The sequence below is a fragment of the Corapipo altera genome, unplaced genomic scaffold (assembly GCF_003945725.1).
Source record: "Corapipo altera isolate COAL_440 unplaced genomic scaffold, ASM394572v1 79, whole genome shotgun sequence".
Lineage (NCBI taxonomy): Eukaryota > Metazoa > Chordata > Aves > Passeriformes > Pipridae > Corapipo > Corapipo altera.
This window is the reverse complement of record NW_020884927.1, coordinates 3,374,214-3,397,844: the sequence shown is the minus strand read 5'-3', so window position 1 is coordinate 3,397,844 and position 23,631 is coordinate 3,374,214. Positions and strand designations below refer to the sequence as shown.

General features: G+C 58.5%; 4 protein-coding genes and 1 long non-coding RNA gene across 13 annotated transcripts; 1 reads left to right on the top strand and 4 right to left on the bottom strand.

The window, feature by feature from the left end:
• Window positions 1-183: 183 nt before the first annotated feature.
• On the bottom strand, window positions 184-7,977 carry PRKAB2 (protein kinase AMP-activated non-catalytic subunit beta 2). 5 transcript variants are annotated; one of them, XM_027658488.1, is made up of 9 exons: window positions 7,911-7,926; window positions 6,763-6,870; window positions 5,212-5,389; window positions 4,817-4,983; window positions 3,891-3,984; window positions 3,219-3,339; window positions 1,884-2,017; window positions 1,527-1,595; window positions 184-1,117 (listed from the first exon to the last, which is right to left on the bottom strand). In XM_027658488.1, the coding sequence occupies exons 3-9, from the start codon at window positions 5,371-5,373 to the stop codon at window positions 1,040-1,042; spliced, it is 825 nt and encodes a 274-aa protein (XP_027514289.1). In that variant the 5' UTR covers window positions 5,374-5,389; window positions 6,763-6,870; window positions 7,911-7,926; the 3' UTR covers window positions 184-1,039. The 5 variants fall into 5 exon arrangements, with proteins under 5 accessions (XP_027514289.1, XP_027514288.1, XP_027514287.1 ...); XM_027658487.1 differs by lacking the exon at window positions 6,763-6,870 and having other exon boundaries at window positions 7,911-7,977; XM_027658486.1 differs by lacking the exons at window positions 6,763-6,870; window positions 7,911-7,926 and adding an exon at window positions 6,336-6,469.
• On the top strand, window positions 3,272-3,858 carry LOC113954314. The gene is made up of 3 exons (XR_003530168.1): window positions 3,272-3,354; window positions 3,520-3,618; window positions 3,832-3,858. It is a non-coding gene; the product is annotated as an uncharacterized LOC113954314 (long non-coding RNA).
• A 105-nt stretch (window positions 7,978-8,082) lies between the features above and the next one.
• LOC113954311 (dimethylaniline monooxygenase [N-oxide-forming] 5-like) lies at window positions 8,083-13,439 on the bottom strand. 2 transcript variants are annotated; one of them, XM_027658483.1, is made up of 8 exons: window positions 12,839-13,436; window positions 11,497-11,685; window positions 11,252-11,414; window positions 10,412-10,554; window positions 9,962-10,161; window positions 9,518-9,867; window positions 9,042-9,114; window positions 8,083-8,955 (listed from the first exon to the last, which is right to left on the bottom strand). In XM_027658483.1, the coding sequence occupies exons 1-8, from the start codon at window positions 12,980-12,982 to the stop codon at window positions 8,604-8,606; spliced, it is 1,614 nt and encodes a 537-aa protein (XP_027514284.1). In that variant the 5' UTR covers window positions 12,983-13,436; the 3' UTR covers window positions 8,083-8,603. The 2 variants fall into 2 exon arrangements, with proteins under 2 accessions (XP_027514284.1, XP_027514285.1); XM_027658484.1 differs by lacking the exon at window positions 8,083-8,955 and having other exon boundaries at window positions 9,111-9,382; window positions 12,839-13,439.
• A 326-nt stretch (window positions 13,440-13,765) lies between these two features.
• On the bottom strand, window positions 13,766-19,071 carry LOC113954310 (dimethylaniline monooxygenase [N-oxide-forming] 5-like). 4 transcript variants are annotated; one of them, XM_027658477.1, is made up of 9 exons: window positions 18,875-19,071; window positions 17,291-17,504; window positions 16,898-17,086; window positions 16,653-16,815; window positions 16,270-16,412; window positions 15,662-15,861; window positions 14,999-15,348; window positions 14,593-14,665; window positions 13,766-14,348 (listed from the first exon to the last, which is right to left on the bottom strand). In XM_027658477.1, the coding sequence occupies exons 2-9, from the start codon at window positions 17,459-17,461 to the stop codon at window positions 14,003-14,005; spliced, it is 1,635 nt and encodes a 544-aa protein (XP_027514278.1). In that variant the 5' UTR covers window positions 17,462-17,504; window positions 18,875-19,071; the 3' UTR covers window positions 13,766-14,002. The 4 variants fall into 4 exon arrangements, with proteins under 4 accessions (XP_027514278.1, XP_027514280.1, XP_027514279.1 ...); XM_027658479.1 differs by having other exon boundaries at window positions 17,291-17,448; window positions 18,875-19,070; XM_027658478.1 differs by lacking the exon at window positions 18,875-19,071 and adding an exon at window positions 17,920-18,355.
• A 1,343-nt stretch (window positions 19,072-20,414) lies between these two features.
• On the bottom strand, window positions 20,415-23,509 carry PLPP6 (phospholipid phosphatase 6). Its single transcript, XM_027658490.1, has 2 exons — window positions 22,987-23,509; window positions 20,415-21,214 (listed from the first exon to the last, which is right to left on the bottom strand). Exons 1-2 carry the CDS (start codon window positions 23,381-23,383, stop codon window positions 20,844-20,846), a joined length of 768 nt encoding a protein of 255 aa, XP_027514291.1. The 5' UTR covers window positions 23,384-23,509; the 3' UTR covers window positions 20,415-20,843.
• Between the last annotated feature and the right edge of the window lie 122 nt (window positions 23,510-23,631).

The following is a 23,631-nucleotide window of genomic DNA, read 5'->3' as shown; positions in this document are numbered from 1 at the left end:
CTCTGCAGCAGTGCTCCCCCTCCCCAACCCATCTGCAGCACAAGGTGCCAAAGGCACCAGCTGGCCCCAAGGGGGTGGCTCTGTGCCCCACCCCACCACCGCTAGGGTAGCTCTGTGCCCCACTGGGTGTTGCCTTTCCTCCTCTTGCTGTTCCAGAGCCCCCCTCCAACACCAGGCAAGCAGCACCGAGAACAATAAATACTGTAATAAATAGAGAAATGCCTGTCCCATGGCACTGCTGCGGCAGCAGGCGGTGCAGACAGGGTCCTGGGGTGCCCGCCTGGCTCTGCTCGCCCCAGGCCCCTTCAGCGTGGGCATGTGCCAGTGCCCCTCTGGCTATGATGAAGCCAGCCCTGTCCCATAGAAGCACTCAGAGTTGGGGACAGAGCAGTCAGTCCTCGATGGTGCTGTCCCAGTGGCAGGTAAGCGTGGCTGTGTCCAGCTCTTGTACCTTCCACCCTGCTGGCTCGACACTGAACCTGGCAGGGGGCTGGAGCTCCAGAGCTGAGAGCCCTCCCCAAAGCTGGGGGACAGCCCCACAGCCAGAGCTGTGGGACAGGGGGCAGGTAGCAGGCTAGAGTGTCACAGAGCCCCTAGTGATCAAGGTGGCCTTTGGAAACTCAAGACCAAGACACCAGAGCAACCTTCAGCAGGTAGGACACATTCCTGGACGCCCGGGCTGGGGGTAGTGCTAGGATCACCTTGAGGCCCTTGCAGGCTGGAGAAGACAGTCAGGGTGAAGCCCTTTCCGTGTTGGGCGTGAGGAAAGGCTGTTCTGGTGAGCAGCAAAGTGGTCCCAGAGACTCACAGAAGCCTAGGGGAGCTGCAGGTGGGCAGAAACCAAGGGCTAAATCGAACCACACCAGTAGGATGAGACAGTGTCACAGGCCCCAGCGGCTCTGGGCTCATTGCCAGGGCCTGTGTCCCTGCCAGGTTTGAGGCTGGAGCCAGCACCCAGTTCTCACACAGTCCTGTGGCCCAGTGTGTGCAGACAAAGCAGCGTTTCGTGTCCTGCGTGGGGGGTGGGCGAGGCTCTGGCTCAGATGGGCTTGTACAGCAGCGTGGTGACGTACTTCTTCTTGTAGCGGTGCGTGGCACTGAGCACCATCACGCCGTCCTGCGAGAGGCACAGCGTCAGCGGGGGGACTGCGGCACTCCCAGGGCAGCCCTTGGGAGGAGGGCTCTGGGGGCTCAGGGAGCTTCCTCAGCCCACCCCTGCTGTCCCAAGTCTCACAGCCTGTGAGACATATCCAATACAGGATGCCAGGGCAGAGGATCTGGTATGGGGCTGCTCAGCTCCACCACAGTGCAGGGAGGCAGATGAAGGGAATTGTAATGAAGCCACAACCTCCACCCCTGCATGTGCCACGCTTCAGTGGGCAGCCATGCTGCCTTTAGCGGGTCCTCTGGTCCCACCATCCACCCCCCAGCTGTCCGGGTTCTGCTCCCTGCAGGTGCTGCAGGCTCCCAGAAACCACAGCAGCTCCCATTCCCTCACCCAGCAGCCAAGTGGGACCCACGCTTACCTTGATGGAGAGCGCGTAGAGGTGATTGAGCATGACGTGGTTGGGTTCGGGCAGCAGTGCTGGGTCACACTAGGAGGAGACAAATGTCACAAGGGAACAGCGGAGCCCTGATCTCCCAGCCCTAGCCAGCACGGAGCTGCTGTCTCAGGCAGTTTGAGCTTGCTGGTGTCTGAACAGGAACAGAGCTCAGCTAAGCACCAGGAGGCCAAATCAGTGTGGCTAATGGGAAAAGTGATGCTTTTCCTAGGAAATGGCAAGGGCCAGGCCCCAGCCAAGGGGAGATCAGGCTCCCTGCAGACAGGACTCCCCTCTCACTCCCAGTGTGGCTTTCTGTGTGGGCAGAATGCAGGTACACACCGAGATATTGGTGTCCTTGTTCAGGATGACCTGGAGGAGATGAGGTGGGAGGATGGGTGGGGATTTGAAGCGCTCCTCGGGCCGGTATACGTACATCTCTTGGCCATAAGGTCCAGGTGGTGAGCTTGATAAGTCTGGAGAGAAGAGAAAGGAGGAGACATGAAATGGGTAAAGCAGAATAGGAAAGCACAGAACAGTATCCCAGAAGCTGAGAAGGACCCAGCAGGATCTTTCAGGCACAAATATCTTCCACAAGATATCTTCCACAAGCTATGGCCAGGTATCTATCCTTTAGCAACAGTTCAGCCTTTTCACAGCAGAAAAAGCAGCCAGGTGAGCCTGGGGCACTTCCAAGCAGGGCTGTAAGCTGGTACATGCATTGACACAACACAAGCACCCTGTGGTATCCACCACAAGAACTCTGCACGTGTTCTCAGCACAGCCAGGTCCCTCTCCCACAGGAAGCAGCTGGCTTGCCCCAGGGCTGTACCCTTGGCAGCAGGGACACAGGGATCAGTTTGCCTGCATGCTCTTGGTACTGCAGGACTGCCTGATGAGGGGGTCCAGGAAAAGCAAATGGGAACTCTAGACTGAGCAGCTGCTCCACACATGGGAGGGACCACAGGAGATTTTAATCACTGGAAGCTGGACTGGCCCCATCTCCCAGCTATATCTGATCTGATAATTTTGGAACAGCCAGCACCCAGAAGGGCTCCACCTCTCTGAGCTGCTGCTGCCTGCTGGCTTCTCTCCAGCAAAGTGCCTCTTGCCCAGGCTGGGAAAGGACATGGAGCTGAGCTGTATCTGAGATGGGGTCATACCAGGGACCAACACACGACTGAGCTGCCTGCCAGCATTACACACCAAGCCAGCACTGCTGGTGCCTGCGTGGTAACCTAACCTGCTGCTGTAACACAAGCAGAGGGGGAGGTCTGCAATGTGCTACCACTAGTACAAACTACCTTGGCATGTAAACCAAGAGTAGCTGCTGAAAATAACCTGGATCCTGCTCTCACCTAGCTTGTACCCCGGATCAGATGACTTACAGTTGCTCAGACAGAAAGGGCTGATGTTCCCAGCGTTCACCAGTCCAAAACGTCTCCCTCAGCCGCGCACGGGCACTGGCTCTGCTCCGGCGCTAGCACAGAACAAGTTACACCAGCACAGCCCCTCCAGAGAAACCAGGCCTTAGCCGTGGGCTGCTGCCAAACACTACTCATACTGAGTGCAGGCCCACACCTCCGCTCAGGGGGTCTGTTCACCCCAGAGCAGCGAGTCTCAAAGCAGAGGAGGTGGAAAATAGCACATGCAAAGCTGTAATGCCACAAAACTCACCCCGACCTGAGGTTTCTGAGCTCTCCAGGGAATCCACCTTCAATGCATCAAACACCTCGAAGTCAGACTTCTTGACGTGGATTAGGTTGTTAATCGTCCCCATCTGGCTGGTGACCACGGGCTGGAGAGAACTGAGGTAAGAATCTTCCTGTGTTCACCTCCAAATGAAGCACACTCAATGCTTCCCAGATCCTCCCAGCCCAAGCTGTCTTTGCTGCACCACTACCTCAGAGCACAGGTGGCTGGTGTCTATCTCTGTTCTATGCTTGTTTATCCTGGGAGGATTTCCCTTTGCTCCTAGGCTCCTACATCACCTCCTATTTTCATCCTCCATCCTGTTACACGGGTGTGTTCTCCTTCCCATGCTGCTACCGCATGATTCAGTTTGGAGAACCTGCAAGTGAGCGATGACCCCACGGCCCATCTTCCCCTGTAGACAAATTCTCAATGGGATTTAAAGGCCTTCTGGCATTTCCCTGCCCCTCCCCAATGCTTCCCCATAAAGCATGACTAAGTCCAGAGGAACCAGCCTCTGAGAGGACTCAGGGGAGGGAGGTGCCCCTTTTGTTTTGGCAGAGGACCTCCTTTTCTTCCTGTTCCCTCTCTGTTGCAGTTACATCCTGTCTAGTTCCCTGAAGAAAAGATCTGCAGGGATAAAGCATTGAGCATTACCTCAGATGGGTCATGGACCCACTGGCCATCCACAAAAAATTTGTACTGGTGCTCTCCTTCTGGGAGATCCAGGATAGCAACGAAGTCGTTGTGGCTGTGCAGAAAGAAAAGATGTGCAACAACATCGCCCTGTTGATGCTCTGGATGCTGCACTTCCACGGGGCCCCAGGAATCAGCACTGCCCAGGCCCTCTACCCCAACACCTTCATGTAGGGTTAGGCTTGCTCATCATCCGTGACCTGAGGCATGGCCACAACAGGCACGAGCATTCCAAGCAGTAGCATGGCTCAAAGCCCTGGGAGCCCAGCTGCAAGGAGAGCAGGAGGCAGTCCAGCCCTCCAAGCCCAGAGAAGGTGGACGTGACAGACACCCTGTGCAAGAAACACCGGGGAGGATGCATGGGCAAAGCTCCTGGCCCTGTGCTGGCATGGCAGGACAGGAGCAAGTGAGGCAGCTGTGAAGTCTGCAATTCCAGAAGAATTACTAGGAGTCCTACACAGAGCTTTCATGTAAATCACAGACATGCTGCAGAACAGCAAGACATGTGAAGGACAACCAACCAACCCCCACTGACAGCAATACAACTAGGCATGGGGTAAAGCCGCAGCCAAGGGAAGAGCTGGCAGCTTCCAGAGGGCTGCTGCATACTTGGGCAGGGCTCTGCTGCCAGGACTGGCTCCTGCATGCCATATAGCTGGGCAAGCACAGTGGCCTATCCTGTCCTGTCCCTCTGTTTCACAACTTCCCACAGTCCCTGTAGGACCATCAGGGAAGGAGCTGCCTATGTATTTGTGCTCAGACGCCCAGCTTGGATGAACAGGAAAAGCCAGGTGAGCAAAGGGAACAGCGACCAGCACAGAGAAGGGAAAAAACATTCCTTGCAATGGAGCAGAGGAGAACATAGAGTGACCTGAAGGACTGGCTACCTCTTGATGAGTGGGATCTTAGTGCTCCAGTTGTTGAAGGATCCAGAGATGAAGACCTCTTTGCCTCCATCGGCCCAGCGGATGACAGTTGGTCGAGCCTGTTGGGATGGTTTCACCGACTCCTCTAGATCTGGCTGCCACGACACAAACTCCTTGTCCCCAGGAATCTGAGCAAAGAAAACCAGAGCCTAAGACATGAAGACAACCATGAATACATTCACTCCCCCCTGGCCTCTACCTCTACCACACCTTCACAACCCAGACAGGAGCACTGCAGAGCTCCTCTAGCCTCCCAGCTCCCCACAAACCCCTCTCAAGGCTGGGAGCACAGCCCCCCAGAGCCAGTGAGCTGAAGCTCCAGAGCGGAGGTAGGGAAGGGAGTGGCCAGCCCCTACCTTGGAGTCATGGGAGCTGAAAACGCTGGGGTCATCAGTGCTGCCCACCATGATCTTGTGCGGGTGCTCCTTGGTGGGGTGGGAGGCACTGGAGCCGTCCGAGCGGTGGGACTTGGAGCCATGGCGCTCCCCGGACACTCGCTCGCTGGTGGTGTTCCCCATGACAGCTCAGCAGCCCCTGTGAGGGAGAGAGAACAACACTGTACCTGTGCACATGGGCTCTGGCAGCAAGGAGAGGAGCAAAGGTGCCGTTTCCCAATGCTCTTTGCCAGAGAAGATGGACAGTAATCCTAAAAAAGGCCCCAAGTTCATTCCCACAACCAAGGTTGGAAGCTGAATGCTCAATAAACAAGACAGCCCAACTTAATTATAGCTGTATCCTTAAGAACCATCACTGTAGTTTAGCTGGTAATTGTTAAGACTCCAAAACCAATATTAGTTCACCTGTGTCCAACATCAGCCCTCGGCAGCCATCAGAATTGAGGGGTTGATGGGAAAAATAAAGCCAACCTTTATTGGCAAATCATTGCTTAGCGTTAACAGAGCCTCTTTCACAGTCCCACAGTCAGGCTCCACAGACAAATCCCCTACATCCAGCCAGAAAACAAACAGAGAGTGAAAGTAGCAGCTGTTTTACAGCTCCCAACAAGTCTCCAAGAGCTCACAGGCAGAAGAGCAGAGCCTTGCGCCTGGCAAAGATGACAGGGAGCATTTAAAGTGCCCGAGTGGAATTGCCCAAGCTGGAGCTTGTCCAAGGAGTGGGGCTAATGCTGCGCTGTCTGCAAAAAGCTCAGCTCTCAGCAGCATTTACTTATGATTCACCAGGCAAGCCACTGTGTCAGCTGCAGCACAGCACAGCCAGGAGGTCCACTTGTTGTGACTGAACCAGCAGCACCACCCCTAGCACTCTGGCATCTGCCAGGCTCTCTGGAGGTACACAGTGAGGGAAGGGCAGCCCCAGCCACCTCAGCGTCCCTCTGCAGCTGGAGATGGGCTGCCATCCCCAGTCTCACCCAGCTCAGAGAAAGCAAAACAGGACAACTGACCAAGCCACAAACAACCACACATCTCTCGGGACAAACAACAAAGCCACCGCAAGCTACACAGGATTCTTCAGGCCTTACCCAGTTCTCAGGAGCTAAGATGGATTGGGGCTCTTGCCTGCTTCTCAGGCTCATTTTGCAGCTTTCAGCTTACCGTGGCCTCTGTGGAGCAAGGCAAGGGCACAGCCAGCCTTGCTTCATGTGCTCACTTGTGACATTTGGAGGTTTGTTTAGAAGATCAAGTTATATGAAGGGTGCCAGGCGAGGCTGCCAGCCAAAGCCAGGCTTTAGAATATTATGAAGCAATTACTAAAGTATTTCTTAAATCCTGAGGGCTAAAAGGCAGCTCAAGAGGGCAGCTAACCCATATCTCCACCCTTCTCAGTGCAGATCAAGTGTATCTGATGATCCGGGTCAGGTGAGCTGCACCTCTTGCTCTGACATATTCCCCCTCTGCTCTGAGGAGGCTCAGCCAGCTCCTCACAAAAACTGCCCCTGTGCCACTAACCTGTTGTTGAGGAGTTTCCTCCCCAGTACCTCCGCTAAGGATCCCTTACTTCTTATCTACAGGGAGGAAGGCAGGAAAGGCTGAACATCCTCTTGTACCAGGACAGACCTGAGAGATACATGCAGGTGTTAACAGATGTGAAACTTCCGTTTCTCTTCTCTAAAAGGAATCCAATCCTTCTGTCCCTTACAGGTTACGCTCTCCAAACACCTCCTGAGGTTTATCCCAACCGGTGGCTCCTTTCTGGTGTGTGCCATCCGAATCCCCTGCATCGAACACACAGGCACCCTGCTTGTGCTGGGACAGCAGCCTGTGGTACCTGGCTTTGCTGAATTAACTTCTACAGCTCAAACCCTCCTAATAGCTGCATCCAGACCTTGTAGCACGGCACGCTGTGATGGTGTGTGTGACACAGGTACGTCCGAGTCACAGATGGAAGCGCTGCCCACACCACAGCCCAAGCAAAGCTCCGCGGCGTCTCGGCGCATCGGCTCCCAGTCTGGCAGCGAGCCCCCGCCAGCCGCAGCCGCAGCGAGGTGTGTGCCTGCCTGCCCCATGGCAAGGCCCCTTCGGCTCCAGCCAGCCCCACCTCCCCACTCTGAAAATGACAAGTGAAATACACCAATTCCCCCCGGGATCTGTCGCGCTCGCTGCCTCTCCCACCCGGCCGGTGCCCCGCGCTGGGAAGCACTGTCCGGCACCCGCGGGGTCTGTGCACAGGGACGGAGGTCTCTGCCATGGCACCTCCCGGGGCTGGCGTGGCCCGGGGAAGCCCGATCCGCCCGGGCTCTCCCTCCTCCTCCTCCTGAGGTTGTCGTAAGGTTAAGGGGATGAGCTGGGAAAGCGGGGGAGGAAAATCTCCCTCCGAGCAGGCAGGGCTGGGGCGGGGGCAGCCACGGCGGGCTCGGCCAAACCACCCGCGGCTCTGCCGTGGCCCACGGGAGGAGCGGGACGCACCGGCAGGGACGGGGCCCTTCCGAGGGGCTGCGAGCCGCGGTCTGCACCGGTGCGGGCTCCGGGACACCGCCACACCGCGCGGCCACGCCTCGCTCACCGCCTGCCGCGGCGGCGCCAGGCCAGCCGCCACCTTCACCGCCACCCACCCGGGACACCCCGCCGCCCGCGGCCCCGGCCCGGCCCGACCCCACCTGCCGCCGCCGCCGCCCCGCTCTCCGCCTCTGTCCAAGATGGCGCCACCCCCCGCCGGCCGCTGCGGGGCGCTCTGGCCCGCCCCCGCCCCGCTCCGCGGCCGCGCCCCGCCCCGGACCCGCGGCCCCGCCGCCGGGCACCCGCCATGTTTGGTGAGGGCGGCTCGGCCCGTTGTTGTTAATGGCGCGCGGGGGGTCGCACGGCTTCACCCCCGCCGGCGGCCATGTCTGCTGAGGGCAGGGCGGTGCCGGGGATGTTTGGGGGGCTGCGGGCAGCAAGCGGGTAGGGTGCTGCCCGTGGGCTGGGCAGACGCCTCAGGATAGGCCCCACAGACTGAGACAGCCAAGCAGTGTGGCCCGTGGTCCCCTCGGCACGGAGACAAGCTTTATTGTCCTTTTCCTGAGGCACGTTCCCAGTTTCCCCACCACCTCAGTGTGACCTAACGCACAGACAGAGCTTGTGGTGCTGCCGGGCCAGGATTTAGGGGAGGGAAGTGACTCCCGTCCTCAGAGCAGCCCGTGACCAGGACTTGCGTATCTGGCACAGCAGGAAGGCGGGACAGACCCGGCTGCACCTTCAAGGAAGGACTCCCTCCGTGCCTCCGGGCGTGGCGGCACACCTAGCAAGGAGCAACAGACACAAGCACAAAGGAAAAGATTGCCGGGAGGACCCGCTGTCTCCTTCATTTTAGGCTAAGGAGAGCGCGAGCCGTAGACGAGGATGGCCGCAATCACGCCGATGATGCTGAAGAGGACCTTGAGGATGCGGAGCAGGGCGCTGGGGCGGGCCCTGCCTCGGGGCTGCAGGGCTCTGACCACACGCTGCCGCTGGGTCAGGATGGCCTCCCTGGCACCCGCCCACGCACCCGGGCCCCGCAGCCGGTACTGGTACGGCGTGCAGGGACCGAAGGCCACCTCCAGAGCCAGCCTGGGGTCCGTGAGGAAGAGGGTGAGCAGGTTGGGCTTGACCCCCAGCTGGCAGGCGAGCTCGTCCATGTAGGGGATGTAATCCACCTGGATGGTGTGCCGCTGGCTCTTCACGTACCTGTGGGCAGGGAGGAAGGGGAGGCAGGTTTGGCACATGAGCACGGGGGGGAGGGTGGCAGAGGTGATGCTGTGCAGGGTCCTTACCGCTTGGCCATTTGGTCCTTGGTCTCTGTGATCTCAGCCAGCATGTTGGCACGTGGTGGCAGGTCCTGCAGCCCTGTGGAAGAGGAGGCTGTAGCTGGAGGGAGGTCTGTGCTCCCACCACCGTCTGGATGGCTCAGCCAGGCCTCTGCTTGCACATGGAAGCCTTTGGGGCTTTGGGGAAGTGCCACCAGCTCAAGAGCAAAGTGGGAGGCATGGGCAAAGAAAGTAATGGTAGGAAAGGAAAGGGAGAAGGTGGTTTGCAGGCAACAGGTCCTGTTAGCGGCTCTCACAAGAGATGATCAGTGCAAGAGTTGTTGCAAAATACAATGCTGGTTTTTGTCCTCATGAAGAAGCAAAAGGATGATTAAACGGTGAGTGTGGGAAGACAGCATGTGAGGGGAGGCCACCAGCTGAACACCTCAGTCTTGATGTAGCTAGAGAAACCTGGCTGCATCCCCCCAAACTGCCTGATTTACCCTTGAAGACTTGCGTGGCCCAGCGACTCTGGAGCTCAGAGATGGGCATGATGGCACCCAGGGGCTGAATGAGGCCGATGAAAGCCAGTGTTGGCTTCTCCAGATCAGGGGGGAACACGAATTTGTAGAGGGAGACCTGGTTCTGCACCACCTTCACACACCCCTCAAGGAATGGGAAGGAGAAGCTGTATCCCGTGGCAAAGACCACAGCGTCAGTGTCTTCCCTGGTGCCGTCCTCAAAGATCACAGATGTCTCTGTGAACTCCTGGATATTTGGCTTCACCCGCACCCTGCCTGAAATGATGCGGTTGGGCAGGTCGTCGTTGACGGTCGGGTGCTGGTCAAAGATCCTGGAAGGCACGGACAGACCTTGTATGGGCCTGGGCAGTAGGATGGGCATTGCTGGGACAGGTACCCAGGCCAGGTACCTGCCAGGGCACTCACCTGTGCTGGGGCTTTAGGCCATAGAGTGTGTGGTCAAAGCGGGCATTCAGCTTCCTCTCCATGAAAAAATTGGTGATGTTTTGAGGCAGCAGGCTCGTGCAGAGCTGCCCGAAGCGGTTGAGGTAACTGAAGTCAAAGGGGTACCCTCTGTCCGCCACCCGGTGTAGCACCCAGGTCCCACGCTTGGTGCTGAGAAAAACCTGGGAGAAAGGAGAAGAGCGGTGGCAGCATGGCAGCATCCTGAGACCAGGCTGGACCATTGCCATGTTCCAAGGACAGGGATGCCAGCACAGCTGCTGGGACCACAGTAGACACCTCCACCAAGAGGGGATGTGGTGCTTGTGGCTGAGTGCTGGAGGGAGGGGAGCCTGCAGCGGGTGGGGGGGATGATCGGTGCTCTCTGGGGTCTGAATAATAAGCACCCCATCCCTCTTGGCTCTCCCAGCAGACCTGTTTGGCTGTGTGGCTCAGCTCCACTGCGATATCGATGCCTGAATTCCCGGTGCCAACCACGACCACCCGCTTTCCTGAAAAGGGTTGTGGGCTCTTGTAGTCCCGGCTGTGCAGGTACGAGCCCTCAAACTTTTCCAGCCCTGGAAGAGAGAGGGAAGCCATGCTGGGCTGGGATGTGGGGTAGGAGGGTGGCTGCCCCCTGATCAGACTGGTAGTGTATTTTGGGAACAGGCTGGGACCAGCCCTGGGGTAGTGCCCAGAAAGGTGGTGGCATCTCCAGCCTGGGAGATTCTCAGTGTGGCCCTGAGAATCCTACTCTGGCTTTGGGTCTAGCCTGACTTGGAGCAGGGCTTGGACTGAATACCTCTGTGCTCCCATACCAAAATCCTCCTGCAGTTCCTGTCTGGTGCTATGCACTGAGGGTAGAGGAGCAGCTGGGGTTTGTACCATATCACCAGACCCTGGTGATGGTGTCCTCCAGCCTGTTCCCCAACCAAAGAGGGTCTCCACAGCTGAAAGCCCTCCAGGCATTTTTGCCTGTCTCCCAAAGGAGAAGGCAAACATGAGTGCTGAGCTCTCAAGCTTGGTGAGGAGCTGGAGAGCCTACCATGTGCTTGGCCAGCAGTGTGGAGAGGGAGCCTCTCTCTGGTGGGAGAGGCACACTGGCAGCTGTGACATCTGCCAGCAGGATGCTTTGGGTGCTCATGCAATCCCACCTGGTGTGTTAAAACTTGAGAGGCATTTTTGGTAGCACCCAGAGCAGGGTGGAGGCTGAGCTGGAGAGGAGGATGGTCCCAGGGGTGTCAAGGACCAGGCGAGCAGCCTGTGGGGCAGTACCTGGGAAGGTGTTCAGTGGGAGATGTGCATCGGTGTGGTGCCCGCTGCACACCAGCACGGCGTCAAAGACAGCAGCCTCCTGCTTCCCCTCGCTCTCCGTCACCACCTCCCACTGGCCCGTGGTGGCAAAGTCAGGGCGCTTGGACACGCGGCACACGCTGGTCTGGGTGCAGGGGGAGTGGGCGTCAGGCACCCTGCGCCCCCTGGCCCCGCTGCCACCCCCCCCTTGGCCCCCCAGCTCTCACCCTGAAGCGGATGTGGCGGAGCAGGTCGAAGCGCTGGGCGTACATGCGGAAGTACTCCATGATCTTGGAGTTGTGCATGTAGTTGGGGAAGTCCTCGGGGATGGGGAAGTCGCTGAAGCACATCATCTCCTTGGAGGTGTTGATGATGACAGAGCGGTAGATGCTGGCACGGCCGTCCTCGGGATTCTCCTGTAGGAGTGGGTCACGGCTCAGCACTGGCCAGGAACTGCAGGGCCACCCGCCTGCCCTGCCTGGCACATCTCCATGCCTGTGAATGCTGAATTAGGCCACAGGTGATCATAGCACCCATCCCTGCACTCTCCCATCAGGGAGACCACCTGCCTCAAAAAATGGGGAAGAGGAAGCTCTGGGTTTGTGACAACCAGGCAGTAGTGACAGCATGTCGTGGTGGTCTCGTGCCTCAGCTTCCCCACTCCCACTCGTTTCCCCTGTGAGGTGGTGCATTCCTGAAGCTGCCTGTGGTGTCACTGCGGCAGCTGCCACATCAGGTCTCACTGGTTGTGGAGCCAGCTCCAGTGCTCCCTGCTGAGTGGCTGCTCCTGCTTGACAGGTCTGTGCCTTAGCAGCTGGATGCTGCTTCCCTGGCTTCGCTGTACCAGTCCCATTCCTGACCCATCATGGGCAGGACCAGCAGGCTGTGACTGAGCCACTCCCAACCCCACACTGGTGTGGTGCCCATGTCTGTCCCCCCGGCCTCTCCCACCCATATAACAGGGCATGGTGGGAGCACTGGTATTCTTGTTGGTGGGTCCATGGGGGAAAAGTCAGCAGCCTTATTAGGTGGGTGCAGAAACAAGCTCCCAGGTTTCCCCTGAGCCAAGGCACAGAGGAGGCAGCACTTGGTGCCTCTGCGTGGGTGAGCAGCACAGGAGCAGGGAGGGGAGCAACAGTGATTCCAGGGAAGGGCTGGAAAAGACAGAAACTGGGACAGACAGTGGGGTCAGATAGGACAAGGATATGTGGGAAAGGGCTGGAGGGGACCAAGAGCAAATCAGCAGAGCAAGGGGTGGATGAGACCAGGAAGGGAAGGATGGGAAAGAGGAAAGCTGAGCTGGGGGGAGTAAGCCCTGGGGTGAGGTCCTTGGAGAGGGTCCGTGCTGCTGCTGGTGGGAAGGAGATGAGTCCCATCTGCCCAGCACACCATCTGGCACCACGGGGACCTTTTGCTGCCAAGCCGTTTTACTTTCCTGTCGTTTAGCTTGTAAACCTGCCTGGCACACGCTTACAAAGCAGGGGAGTGGTGCTTTGTTATCTGCCAAGAACCGATCCCAATCCTAACTGTGCTGCTGCCATGGGGCAGGCTGGCACGCATGGGGCTTACCTCGAAGCGCCAGAGGCCCCCGATGTCCTTGCTCCTCTCAAAGCAGGTGGGCTCCAGCCCCTCATCCAGGCAGCATTTCAGGGCACACAGGCCAGAGGCACCGGCACCAATGATGGCTACTCTCTGGGGAGCCATGTCCCGCATTCTGGTGTTGGCAGGGATTCCGGAGAAGCTGTGGCACTGAGCGGGTTGCAGAGCCTGGCGGGCTACACCAGGAAGGGCGCTCAGTTTGGGAGTGAGTGTCCCTGTGCTTCCTGTGGGTGGCCAAGGGCAGCTAGGGTTTCATAAGATGTGTTTTTTCTAGACACGATCTACAGGTTCCCCCCACCACTCTGCCACTCCCCCTATCTGTGCCTGCCCTCCACAGGAGGCTCATTGGATTCTGTAAGCACTTGATGATGCTGGCACTGCCCCGGGACTCGGTGGGCAGGGCAGAGATGTGGCTGTGCTCCAGATTTCAGCAGGTTGTGGCATGGAAAACAAACTAGGAGGATGCTCAGGTGGTTGGCAGTCATGCCAGCCCAGGTGTGTGGTGGCCAAGACTCCTGTCACCACTCTGGGTGGCCGTCCCACCCAGCCATCTTCTGGAGGGGCTGCGTGCAGGTGATGAAGGTGGCATTGAACTGTGCTACTGTGACCCCTGGGACCTGCTCCTACATCACACACCCTGAGCGAGGCTGTCTTGCTGTGGATACACACAGGTGTGTACATGTGTACTGCTGTGGGCCAGTGACACAAGGATGACCTCACACCCATTAGCATTCCCTGGCACACAGTGGGTCATGATGTTGTCAGTAACACGACAATGCTTGGCTGTTCAATGCTTTCCTGTGAGTGTGTCAGCAGTGGCACAGCTGGGTTACAGGGGACAGAAAAGCCCAGAGCGCTGGCTGAGAGGGACTGGATTTTACCCCACATATGAGCAGGTTTCTTTCTCTGTCCCTGGCAGCAGCTCCACAGAGAGAGGCACAGCACAGGGGTCCAATCTTTATTTTGGCAGCTGGGGAGGTTCTGTGCATCCCGAGTTCATGGTGTGGTCACAGTGGGGCCGTACTAGGCAGGGGTTTCTGCCAGCACTGGGGTGCACAGACTGCTATGGGGCAGGGGTGGCCGGCCAGCCCCTTGGCACATTGCAAACCGTGCCCTCTCATGCTTGCAGGGCACCTAAAAGTAAGCAAAAACAGCAGCGAGGATGGCCACGGCCCCGACCACCTTGAAGATGAGGGGCACAGCGAGGGCCGAGGGACGTTCCTCCACGTGCCGCGTCTGCAGGGGCTTGATGATGCGCTGCTGCTGGGTCAGGATGGCCTCCCTGGCACCCGCCCACGCACCTGGGCCCCGCAGCCGGTACTGGTACGGCGTGCAGGGACCGAAGGCCACCTCCAGAGCCAGCTTGGGGTCCGTGAGGAAGAGGGTGAGCAGGTTGGGCTTGACCCCCAGCTGGCAGGCAAGCTCGTCCATGTAGGGGATGTAATCCACCTGGATGGTGTGCCGCTGGCTCTTCACGTACCTGTGGGCAGGGAGGAAGGGCAGGTGCTGGCAGCAGTACTGGCAGATGCCCTGCGCACCAGCAAGGCAGTATTGGATGGATCACCATGGGGAAGGATTACTGGGCTGAGGGTAGTGTGGCAAATCATATCCCTGACATCTGTTGGCATGAACAAATGTGCCGGGATGCAGCCATGGGACAGGACAGGTGCCCACGGGCAGCTGTGCCCACAGCAGCCCCCTCCCTGTTCCTGTGGGGATCTTACCGCTTTGCCATCGCTTCTTTCTTCTGTTTGATGTCAGCCTCCATGTCGTGCCGCGGGGGCAGCTCGTTCAGACCTAGGGAGGATGAGCCACAGCATGGGGAGGCTGCACCCTGCTGGCCACGGTGGCCACTCTGGTGCTGCCCTTGCCTGGGTGCTGTGCCCCTGCCGGCACCACCATGGCCGGTGGTCTGGCACCTGAGGCTTTTCTGAGCTCCTCAGGATGGGAAGGAGCAGCCCATGGAACACAGGGTATGGATGTCTCTGTGCCTGTCAGGCAAGAGCCCATCTCACCGTGAGGGCTGCAAGCCAGGATGCCACAGCCTCCCTGACATGGCTGGCACCATCTGCCCCTGCTCCAGGGCTTCAGGCTCAGGCTGCAGCCACGGGGCAGGTTTGCCTCACTTACCCTTGAAGATGCGAGTGGCCCAGCGACACTGGAGCTCGGAGATGGGCATGATGGCACCCAGGGGCTGGATGAAGCCGATGAAAGCCAGCGTTGGCTTCTCCAGGTCAGGGGGGAACATGAATTTGTAGAGGGGGATCTGGTTCTCCACCACCTTCACAAAGCCCTCAAGGAATGGGAAGGAGAAGCTGTATCCTGTGGCAAAAACTACGACATCAATGTCTTCCCTGGTGCCATCCTCGAAGATGGCAGATGTCTCCGTGAACTCCTGGATATTTGGCTTCACCCGCACCCTGCCTGAAATGATGCGGTTGGGCAGGTCATCGTTGATGGTTGGATGCTGGTGAAGGACCCTGGAAGGTACAAGGAGCCATTAGGGCACTGGGGAGGGAGTGTCTCTGTTCTGTGTCCTGCTCTGGGGATGCTCATCCCCAGGGATGCTCATTGTCAAAAGGCTGGTCCCCCAGAGATGCTGAGCGGCTGCCCCTGCACTGGTGCCACCAAGGGTCCCTGGAAGGGGCAGTGGTGGTTCCCTTGAGCATTTCTTGGGCACAACACAGCTATTAACCTGGTTTCCAGACATAGGGAGCATGGAATGGTAAAGTGACGCTGGACACAGAGGGAGGTGGTGGGTCCCTCCTGGGCAGGGGGAGTGTTTGCTGATACCTGTGCTTTGGCTTCAGGCCGTAATGCGTGTGGTCAAACCTGGCGTTCAGCTTCTTCTCCATGTAGTCACACGCCAGGGACGGGCTGAGCAGCTCCTGCAGGAATACCTTCATGCGGGTGGTTAAGATGGTGTCAATGGGGTAGCCCTGATCTCCAACGCGGTTGAGGATCCATGCACCCCGGCGGGTGCTGAGGAAGACCTGGACAAGAAAGAAGCATCACCTCCTGAAGGCAGTGATGGTCCTGGGGGGCTGCCCCAGGGGGGACATGTCCTTGCCCTGGGATCACTCTGTGCTGCCACACTGGGCAAAGACTCAGAGGGCAGAGGGAGCTGGTGATTGGCATCTAGCAGGGAGAGGTAGGGAAGTGCCACAGGGGCACCCTCAGCCTGGGGCTCAGGGAAAAAAATTGGTGTCTGTGTGGGACTGACTTTCAACTGCCACCACTGCCTGGTGGCTGAGACTGGCGGGTGCCAGCATGGCCAAATACAGTGAGTGCTGGGATGGAGGAGTGGCTGTGCAAGTGCCTTGGTCCTGGTGTCCTTGTGGAGCCAACAGTGTCCCAAGGGGGGCTGCCCTGCCCACCAAGACCCTACTCCCGCTTCTCACCTGCTTGGCCATTTGGCTGATCTCCACAGCCAGGTCTGACCCTGAATTCCCAATCCCGATAACAACGACCCTCTTGTCCCTGAAATCCTGAGGGTCCTTGTAGTCTCGGCTGTGGAGGTAGTGGCCGTTGAACTTCTCGATTCCTGTGAGCAGGGAGAAGATATGCCTGGCTTCCTCGTGCCAGGCTGGAGGATCACCCCCACAAAGACTGAAGTGGAGATGCTCCCTCACCCCACCAAAGCACTCCTGGGGAGCATGGGAACACTCCTGGAGTCAAAGCAAGGCAGGGAAATGCTAGGGCTGAGAGGAAAAGCAGCAAGGAGAGTAGGGACTGGCATGGCCAAGCTTTCTGTGGTGTCTCTTCATTCAGTGCAGGGCAGTACCTGGGAAGGTGTTCAGTGGGAGATGTGCATCGGTGTGGTGCCCTGTACACACCAGCACGGCGTCAAAGACAGCAGCCTCCTGCTTCCCCTCGCTCTCCGTCACCACCTCCCACTGGCCCGTGGTGGCAAAGTCAGGGCGCTTGGACACGCGGCACACGCTGGTCTGGGTGCAGGGGGAGTGGGCGTCAGGCACCCTGCGCCCCCTGGCCCCGCTGCCACCCCCCCCTTGGCCCCCCAGCTCTCACCCTGAAGCGGATGTGGCGGAGCAGGTCGAAGCGCTGGGCGTACATGCGGAAGTACTCCATGATCTTGGAGTTGTGCATGTAGTTGGGGAAGTCCTCGGGGATGGGGAAGTCGCTGAAGCACATCATCTCCTTGGAGGTGTTGATGATGACAGAGCGGTAGATGCTGGCACGGCCGTCCTCGGGGTTCTCCTGTAGGAGTGGGTCATGGGTTATGGCTCAGCACTGGCCAGGGGATCGATGGGGAGGGGTGGCCAGATTTTGCTGCTCCTTTACATGGAGACCCTGCCCTCAGCCTCATCCAGAGGACCCCACTGTGGCGGGCTGCATGCCACCCCACCAGACACCACGGATCCCTGGGGGCCACTGTGCTGACACATGGCCGGCAGGGTTTACCTCAAACCTCCAGAGGCCTCCGATGTCCCGGCTCCTCTCGAAGCAGACGGGCTCCAGCCCCTCCTGCAGGCAGGCTTTGATGGCACACAGCCCGCTGCTGCCCCCGCCGATGATGGCCACCCTCTTTGCCATGTTGGACTTCACCACTGGATCTCTGCCTGGGGACAGCATGGGAAAGTGGGGCTGGGAGGTGCAACTGTGCAGACTTTTGGCCCTGTGCACCAAAGAGACCCCAAGTTGAGAGGAAGCCCCCCCGAAATTTGCCTGGGGTTTTGAAGCAACTGCTATTCCCCCCCAAGTGGGGACTGGCCACTGCTGGGTTTTGTACTATTGTGGTGTTGCCTGTGGATGCCCTGGGGAGAAATGCTACCGTGCCAGGCAGCCTGAAAATGTCCCCACCCATGCTAAGTCCCAGCGATGGAGGTACACCAGAATGCCGTGCCCCATCTCCATCCATCATGGAGACCGACGGCTCCTTCCCAAGTGGGTGACAGCCCCTCTGCCTTGCCCTTCGCCCTCTTCCTTCCCCGAGGTGATGCCCGTCGTGCTGTCCCGGTGCCCACTGCGTGCTGACAGCCCGGGGAACACCCTCAACGGGGACACCCTCAACCGGGACACCCTCCACCGACCTGCGGCTGGGGGAGCAGCAGCCCCGGGAAGGCGGGCGGCAGGCGGGGAGCCCCTCGGGGGTCTCTGCCGGGTTGCCCCGAGCCGTGGGGCCGGACCGCGGCCTGGCTTTGTGGTGCGCAGCGGCCGTAAGCGGAGCCTCCCCCTCCGTCACTCCTCCCACGGCTACAGGGGAAGGAAGCCAGGAGCCGGCTGGCTCCCGGCCGTCTGCTCTGCTTTTCCGGGAGCGGCTGTCGCTACAGCCTCGACAGCGGGGTAAGGAGCCGTCCCGGGCACCGTGCGGGAACACAGACACGCAGCCGATCCCCGTGGCGTACGTGCTGAGTGAACAAAACGCTGCCCTGAACTTTTACCTCTGGGATTATATGGATCAGCCTAACCCTGTTTATCCTGGTAGCCGGAGGCACGCGCGGCTCTATCAGCTCCAGAGACACCCGGCAGCGCATCGCCCACTCCCCCTGTGCCCCTGGGCTGGGCGTGTCGGCACAGTGTCCCTATAGCCGCGGCTCACTCGTGGGCTGCCCGAGACCTGGGGCCAGCGGGACCCTGGTGCGAGGAGCACCACACTGTCAGGGTGTCACTGGTGCCAGGGTGGTGGGACCAGTTAGGGAAAGGCTCTCCCCGACAGCAGGAGGCACAGACCATGTGGATCCAGAGCTTGCTGTTGGCTCCTGGCACACTCAGCCAGACAGCTCTTGGGGACTGCAGGGGAAATTGCTCTCCCATGTCCAGGGAACTTCGCCCCAGAGGTGAGCAAGGCACAGGGCTGCAGAGGGGTCAAGATCTGCAGCTGAAATGGCTTTAATCTTCTAAGCCTCACAGTATGTCTGCAGTAAGTTTAATAAAGCTCTTTCTGTACCTTGCTGTTGGCAAGGGCTGATCTCTGCCCTGGGCAGAGGTGCTGAGCTGCCAACTCGCACTCTGCCTGCCTGTCAAAAAGCATCAAAAGCATCTTACCAGGCAGGGGGATCAGCACGGGTACAGCAGTGTGGCAGCACTGGCAGTACTACTCTCCCTGCTCTGCTCTCAGCTGGCTTCTGGCTCTTCTGCAAGCTCTGCACAGATTGCCCAAGGGTGATAAGTACAGGAGACCTCTGAACTCTCAACCTCACTGCTGTCCTATTAAATCTTTGTGCAGGTTGCCTCTAAACTTGCTCTTCTCCCTACAGGAGTTTGCACTGCTCTGGACTTTGCCGTGCTGTGCTTGGGCTCATGCCATGGCATTTTGGTCAAGACCAGCTGGTTGATGAAATGCACCCTGTGTTTGGGAAGGAGCAGAGGTGTTTTGGCACATCTCAACAAGCTCCGATCACCTCAAACTCTACCTACACTGCAGTGTGCCACCTGTCTGTGCCCCTGCAGCCACCACAGGGCTCGTCTCTGCCTTGGGGCAAGAGGGCTGGCCGGGGTGTCCAGGTGCTGCCATGCACATGCTGAACTGGCCCAGCCGGCTGCCAGGCATGCAGTGCAACCCAGGGGATTATTTTTTTGGTCACTGGAGCACAAACCCACATCTGGTAGTTTTACTGGCTCACCCTGGCAGTGGGTCAGGGCTCAGCTCTGGGGGAACTCTGTCAAGCACTTTCATTTTGGCCCCTGCATAACTGACAGTGGGTGACAGACAGTAACAGGGTGCTTGTGCCTTTGGCCCTCAGGCTGCTCCTGCACAGTTCACCCAGGGGAACAGCACACTTAAACACTGCCTGGTCTTAATATGAGTTAATTGGTGCTTTCCAGAGCCTGAGTGCATCAAGAGACCTCAATGACCACAAGGAGCCTCAGCTGGACCCAATCACCCCACCCACATGCCAGGAGTGCTGTTTAAGCTCATTATTTAAGCTTAGTCTAGAGCCTTCACTCCCTGCTGGGCTCTGGTTCTTCTGCTTTTCTGGCTCAATCTCAACCCCAGCTCATTACAGAGGCTCCTTGTGGTCCCCTCCTGCCAAGGATAAGCAGCCCTCTGTGAAAAACAGACCAATGGTGCCAGGGCAGGTGGTGGTTGTCAGAGCCTCTTGCTTACCTGCAAGAGGTGCAGGTAAGGCTCAGACCTGAGGCTGCCCTGCAGCCTGGGAGAGGGTATATTGCTGGGCTGTGAGGAAGGGGCTGGTTCTCCAGAATGCTATCTGCAGCCTGGGAACATGCTGACCACCAGGAATTGCTAGGAATGCACTGTACCCCCTGGGAAACTGAAAATCCTATGGAGGGGAAGAGGAGCAGGGAAGCTCTGCACAAGGGCTTCAGGAATAGGCTGCGGTTGGGAGCTGCTTCCCCTGTTACCCACTGGATGGACCAACCCTTCAGTCCCACTATCCTTTCCCCATGGGACTGGGGGCCAGGTGCCTGTGTCCTCATTGCTCAATATCTGACCTCAGTGCAGTACTTAAATTGAGAGCAGAAAGGAAGAGATTGTTTAGAAAGGCAGAGCTATTTATAACCCTGAGGAGAGACCCCCACAAGCCCCTCCAGACAGGTGTTATAGAGCAGGCTGCACAGGATATGCTTATGACAGCAGCATGATCAGTGTATTTATAGAATACAGATACATGGGTGATTGTAGACAAACCTCTGCAAAGTCACAGCTACCACATACACCATGGGCTATTGCAAGTGACCAGCAAGAGCATGCAGATTCACAGTATCATCAGCAAGCTGCCGGATGAAATGTGCTGAGCTCTCCCCAGGCTCTGCAGAGACTGTTTTTTTTCTGTCACAGAACAGTCAGTGCAGCTGTTTGGCCAGTGCAGACCCTGCCTGACACAAGACCAGGAGGGCAAGACAGCACCAAACATCCAAGTGCAGACCAGGAGCCTGCAGCACCGCTCGGGTGCAAGTCTTGGCCAGACTGATGGGGTTGAGGGTGCGAGTTCAAGTCCCAGTATCCCCTCCCTTGTGCGTGCACGCCCCTCCTTTGTGAGGAGCCCGTCTGTCAGTGGTCCCAGAGCGCGAAGAGGGCGGGTGCGTTGAGTGGGGACAGCCAGCAGTGCTCCACCACGCTGTACAGGGCGTAGCCCAGCACCAGCCCGAACAGCACGTCCGTCATGTTGTGCCTGCCCAGCATCACCCTGGAGATGCTGACGATGAGGGCCCAGAGCACCACGAGGACGCGCAGCGGGACAGCGAGCACCAGGTGCCGCAGGACGAAGCGGCAGACCAGGGCGGCGCGGGTGGCGTGACCCGAGGGGAAGGAGTACTTGTCCACTGAGATGGTGACGAACATGTCCATCTTGTTGTGGGTGGGCCGTGGCCGCTTCACCAGCCCCTTCACCATGGCCACCATTACCAGGTCCAGCAGCAATGCTAGGAGAGACAGGAGCAGTGGGTTACTGAAAGCACAGCTGTTACCTATGAAAGAGCTTGGCTGCCCAGACCTGCTAAGAGAAGGCATTGTTTCCCATGGCTGCAACACCCAGGCAGGGAGAGCACAGCACTCGTCTGCACTTGGCCTTCTGCAGCATGACCACGTCCTCAACCTCTGCTCCCTCGTGCACCACCAGACCATCTGCCTGCCACAGCCCAACAGGGCTCTGCCAGGGCTTTTGTGTAAAATCTGATCTCACTGTGACTCTGGGCTCAACCTGCCCCATAACCTGAAGGCAGCAGAGGGACAACTCCCTTCCTGGCAGTGCTGACTCAGCATTGTTCTGCCTGCCCTGGTGACTGGAGTTCAAACCTACCGGGTGAATGATCAACCTGCTCCAAGCACTCAGCCACAGCTCAGTGTGAGGGGCTCTGAGCTGGTGTGGTGCCAAGGGTCCTGGAGTCTGGCTTCTCCCTGCTGCTGGAGGGAAAGCTAACTGTGCTTTGGTTTTCAAGAGATGACTAAAGGATGATTTATGTAACAGTGGCTTGCCCCTGAGAGGTAAAGGCTGTTCTGGTAGAAGATGCAAAGTACCTGTGAGAAGTGTTCAGCCAGTATTTGGCAAGAGCAGCTTCTCGTGCAGGTCAGAGGGTACTTTCTCTACCCCTCTGAGTTCTGCTTAGCCCTCACAGCCAGGGAAGTCATGTAAGAGACCAGCTTCTGCTGCTAAGGCTTGTTTCTGGACACCAAACCTTTTGGTCACTTCAGTTCATTTCCTTTGGTTAATCATTTCAGAATAAATATTTTTTTTTTCCTACATGTAAACCTAGATCAATGACTTTTTCCTCTTTTTACATAGGATTTGGGAGATTCAGCTTGGACACAAGGGAACCCTCCTTCCCCACACAGGTGCTGTAGTCCTGGCTACAGGCCCCCAGAGAGGTGGGTGGCTCTGGCCCAGAGTAGTGAGGGCTGGACAAGGCTCTGGTATGGGGACAGATCTCCTTGGAGAAGTTAGGCTGGAGGCCTCCCGGTCCTTTCTCACAGCTCTGCTGTGGGACTGTAATTTAACCATGTGCTGCTAGATGAGAAAGATGCACAAACCTATGTACTTCCCACCAGGCAATTTCAATTCAGATTCTAAGTGTGAGATACTAATTACCTGCAACTTAATACAAGAGTAAGGACCTGAAAAGGTCTAGTGCTCTGGAGCTACTACAGTTTCTAAATGAGCAGAAATGAAGACTCTGTACCTAGGATACTGTGTGTGTGTGAGTGTGAAATATTACACAATGCAAGATTAAAATGCGTGCATTAAACCAAATTTCCTCACTGGCTGATACACATCAATCCACAAAGGCACTGTCTAGGCAGGGAGCCAGGGGTGCAGATGTCTGTGTGCCAGAGTAGCTTTTCAGGGAATGGGCTGGTGTCTCAACACTAGAAAGCTGCACCTAGAATGCAATGTTCTGATAAACTTGAAGAGCTAAAATATTTCATTCATCACCCTGAGAGCTTTGTGCAACTGCAGGAGCAGTGCAGCTGTCGGGAGCTTCGCAGTGCGTGGTGGGAACTCTTGACAGGTGAGCCCTACCCGTGTCACCACGTTTCCAGGGCTGCTGCCTCTAGTGCCAGGCACCCCACATGGGTCTGCACGGGCCGCTCAAAATCAGGTGCCCTCGGGGCTGTGGTTCACCAGCTCTGCGCCATTCGTTGTGTCCCACCCTCCCCGCTCGGCTCCATCAGCCCCCGGGCGAGCCCCGCGCCTCACCGAAGAGCAGGTTGAGCAGCACCTCCCTGGCCGCCGAGCTGTCACTCTGGCAGAGCCCGTAGAAGGTGCCGAGCAGCCAGGGGATGCCGTGCCCCGACACCTCGATGACCTTCATGAGCGGGCGGGCGCTGCCCCAGGCCGAGCCCTCCCCGGCGCACACGCCCAGGCGCTTGGAGGCCCAGAGGTCGATAGCGAGCAGGGAGCTGAGCGCGATGCCCACGAAGGACGGGTTCAGCTTCATGCAGTCCTCCTCCGGCAGCGGCGCGGCCGCCTGGGGCTCCCTGCGGCGGGAGGGGCTGTCGGGGGCGGCGGGGCCGCGCTGGCTCAGCGACAGGAACTCCAGCCGGCCGCCGCTGCCGCCCGCGCGGCGCTCGCGGCTGCTCCGGGGGCTCGGCATCGCGGCGGGAGGTGGCCTGCGGGAGGCGGGCGCCGGCCACCGGCTGCCGGGCCCGCATGTCCCCCCTGCCCGGGGCCGCTTCCCTGTCCCTCGCCGCCGTTCCCGGAGCGCCCCAAGGACGCGGCGGTGCCGCCCTCCCTCCTCCGCCCCGGTACCGGGCGGCCCCGCCGCCGCTTCCGCTTCCTGTTCCGCCGGCCGCCGTACGCCGGGAGCTCCACGTGCGTCACGGGCGGAACAGGAAGCGGAAG

What these genes read in the sequence shown, in the direction of transcription:
- PRKAB2 (XM_027658487.1), bottom strand. Translation starts at nt 5,373, where the DNA reads ATGGGGAACACCACCAGCGAGCGAGTGTCCGGGGAGCGCCATGGCTCC. An exon ending in GGGTCCATGACCCATCTGAG is followed by an intron (nt 3,340 to 3,890) that starts GTAATGCTCAAT and finishes AGTTCTCTCCAG; the next exon opens with CCCGTGGTCACCAGCCAGAT. An exon ending in ACAAGGACACCAATATCTCG is followed by an intron (nt 1,596 to 1,883) that starts GTGTGTACCTGC and finishes GTCTCCTCCTAG; the next exon opens with TGTGACCCAGCACTGCTGCC.
- LOC113954311 (XM_027658483.1), bottom strand. Translation starts at nt 12,982, where the DNA reads ATGCGGGACATGGCTCCCCAGAGAGTAGCCATCATTGGTGCCGGTGCC. An exon ending in GGGGCCTCTGGCGCTTCGAG is followed by an intron (nt 11,686 to 12,838) that starts GTAAGCCCCATG and finishes CCACTCCTACAG; the next exon opens with GAGAATCCCGAGGACGGCCG. An exon ending in TCCGCCACATCCGCTTCAGG is followed by an intron (nt 11,415 to 11,496) that starts GTGAGAGCTGGG and finishes CCCTGCACCCAG; the next exon opens with ACCAGCGTGTGCCGCGTGTC.
- LOC113954310 (XM_027658477.1), bottom strand. Translation starts at nt 17,461, where the DNA reads ATGCTGTCCCCAGGCAGAGATCCAGTGGTGAAGTCCAACATGGCAAAG. An exon ending in GAGGCCTCTGGAGGTTTGAG is followed by an intron (nt 17,087 to 17,290) that starts GTAAACCCTGCC and finishes CCACTCCTACAG; the next exon opens with GAGAACCCCGAGGACGGCCG. An exon ending in CCCACTGAACACCTTCCCAG is followed by an intron (nt 16,413 to 16,652) that starts GTACTGCCCTGC and finishes CCCTGCTCACAG; the next exon opens with GAATCGAGAAGTTCAACGGC.
- PLPP6 (XM_027658490.1), bottom strand. Translation starts at nt 23,383, where the DNA reads ATGCCGAGCCCCCGGAGCAGCCGCGAGCGCCGCGCGGGCGGCAGCGGC. An exon ending in GCTGCTCAACCTGCTCTTCG is followed by an intron (nt 21,215 to 22,986) that starts GTGAGGCGCGGG and finishes TGTCTCTCCTAG; the next exon opens with CATTGCTGCTGGACCTGGTA.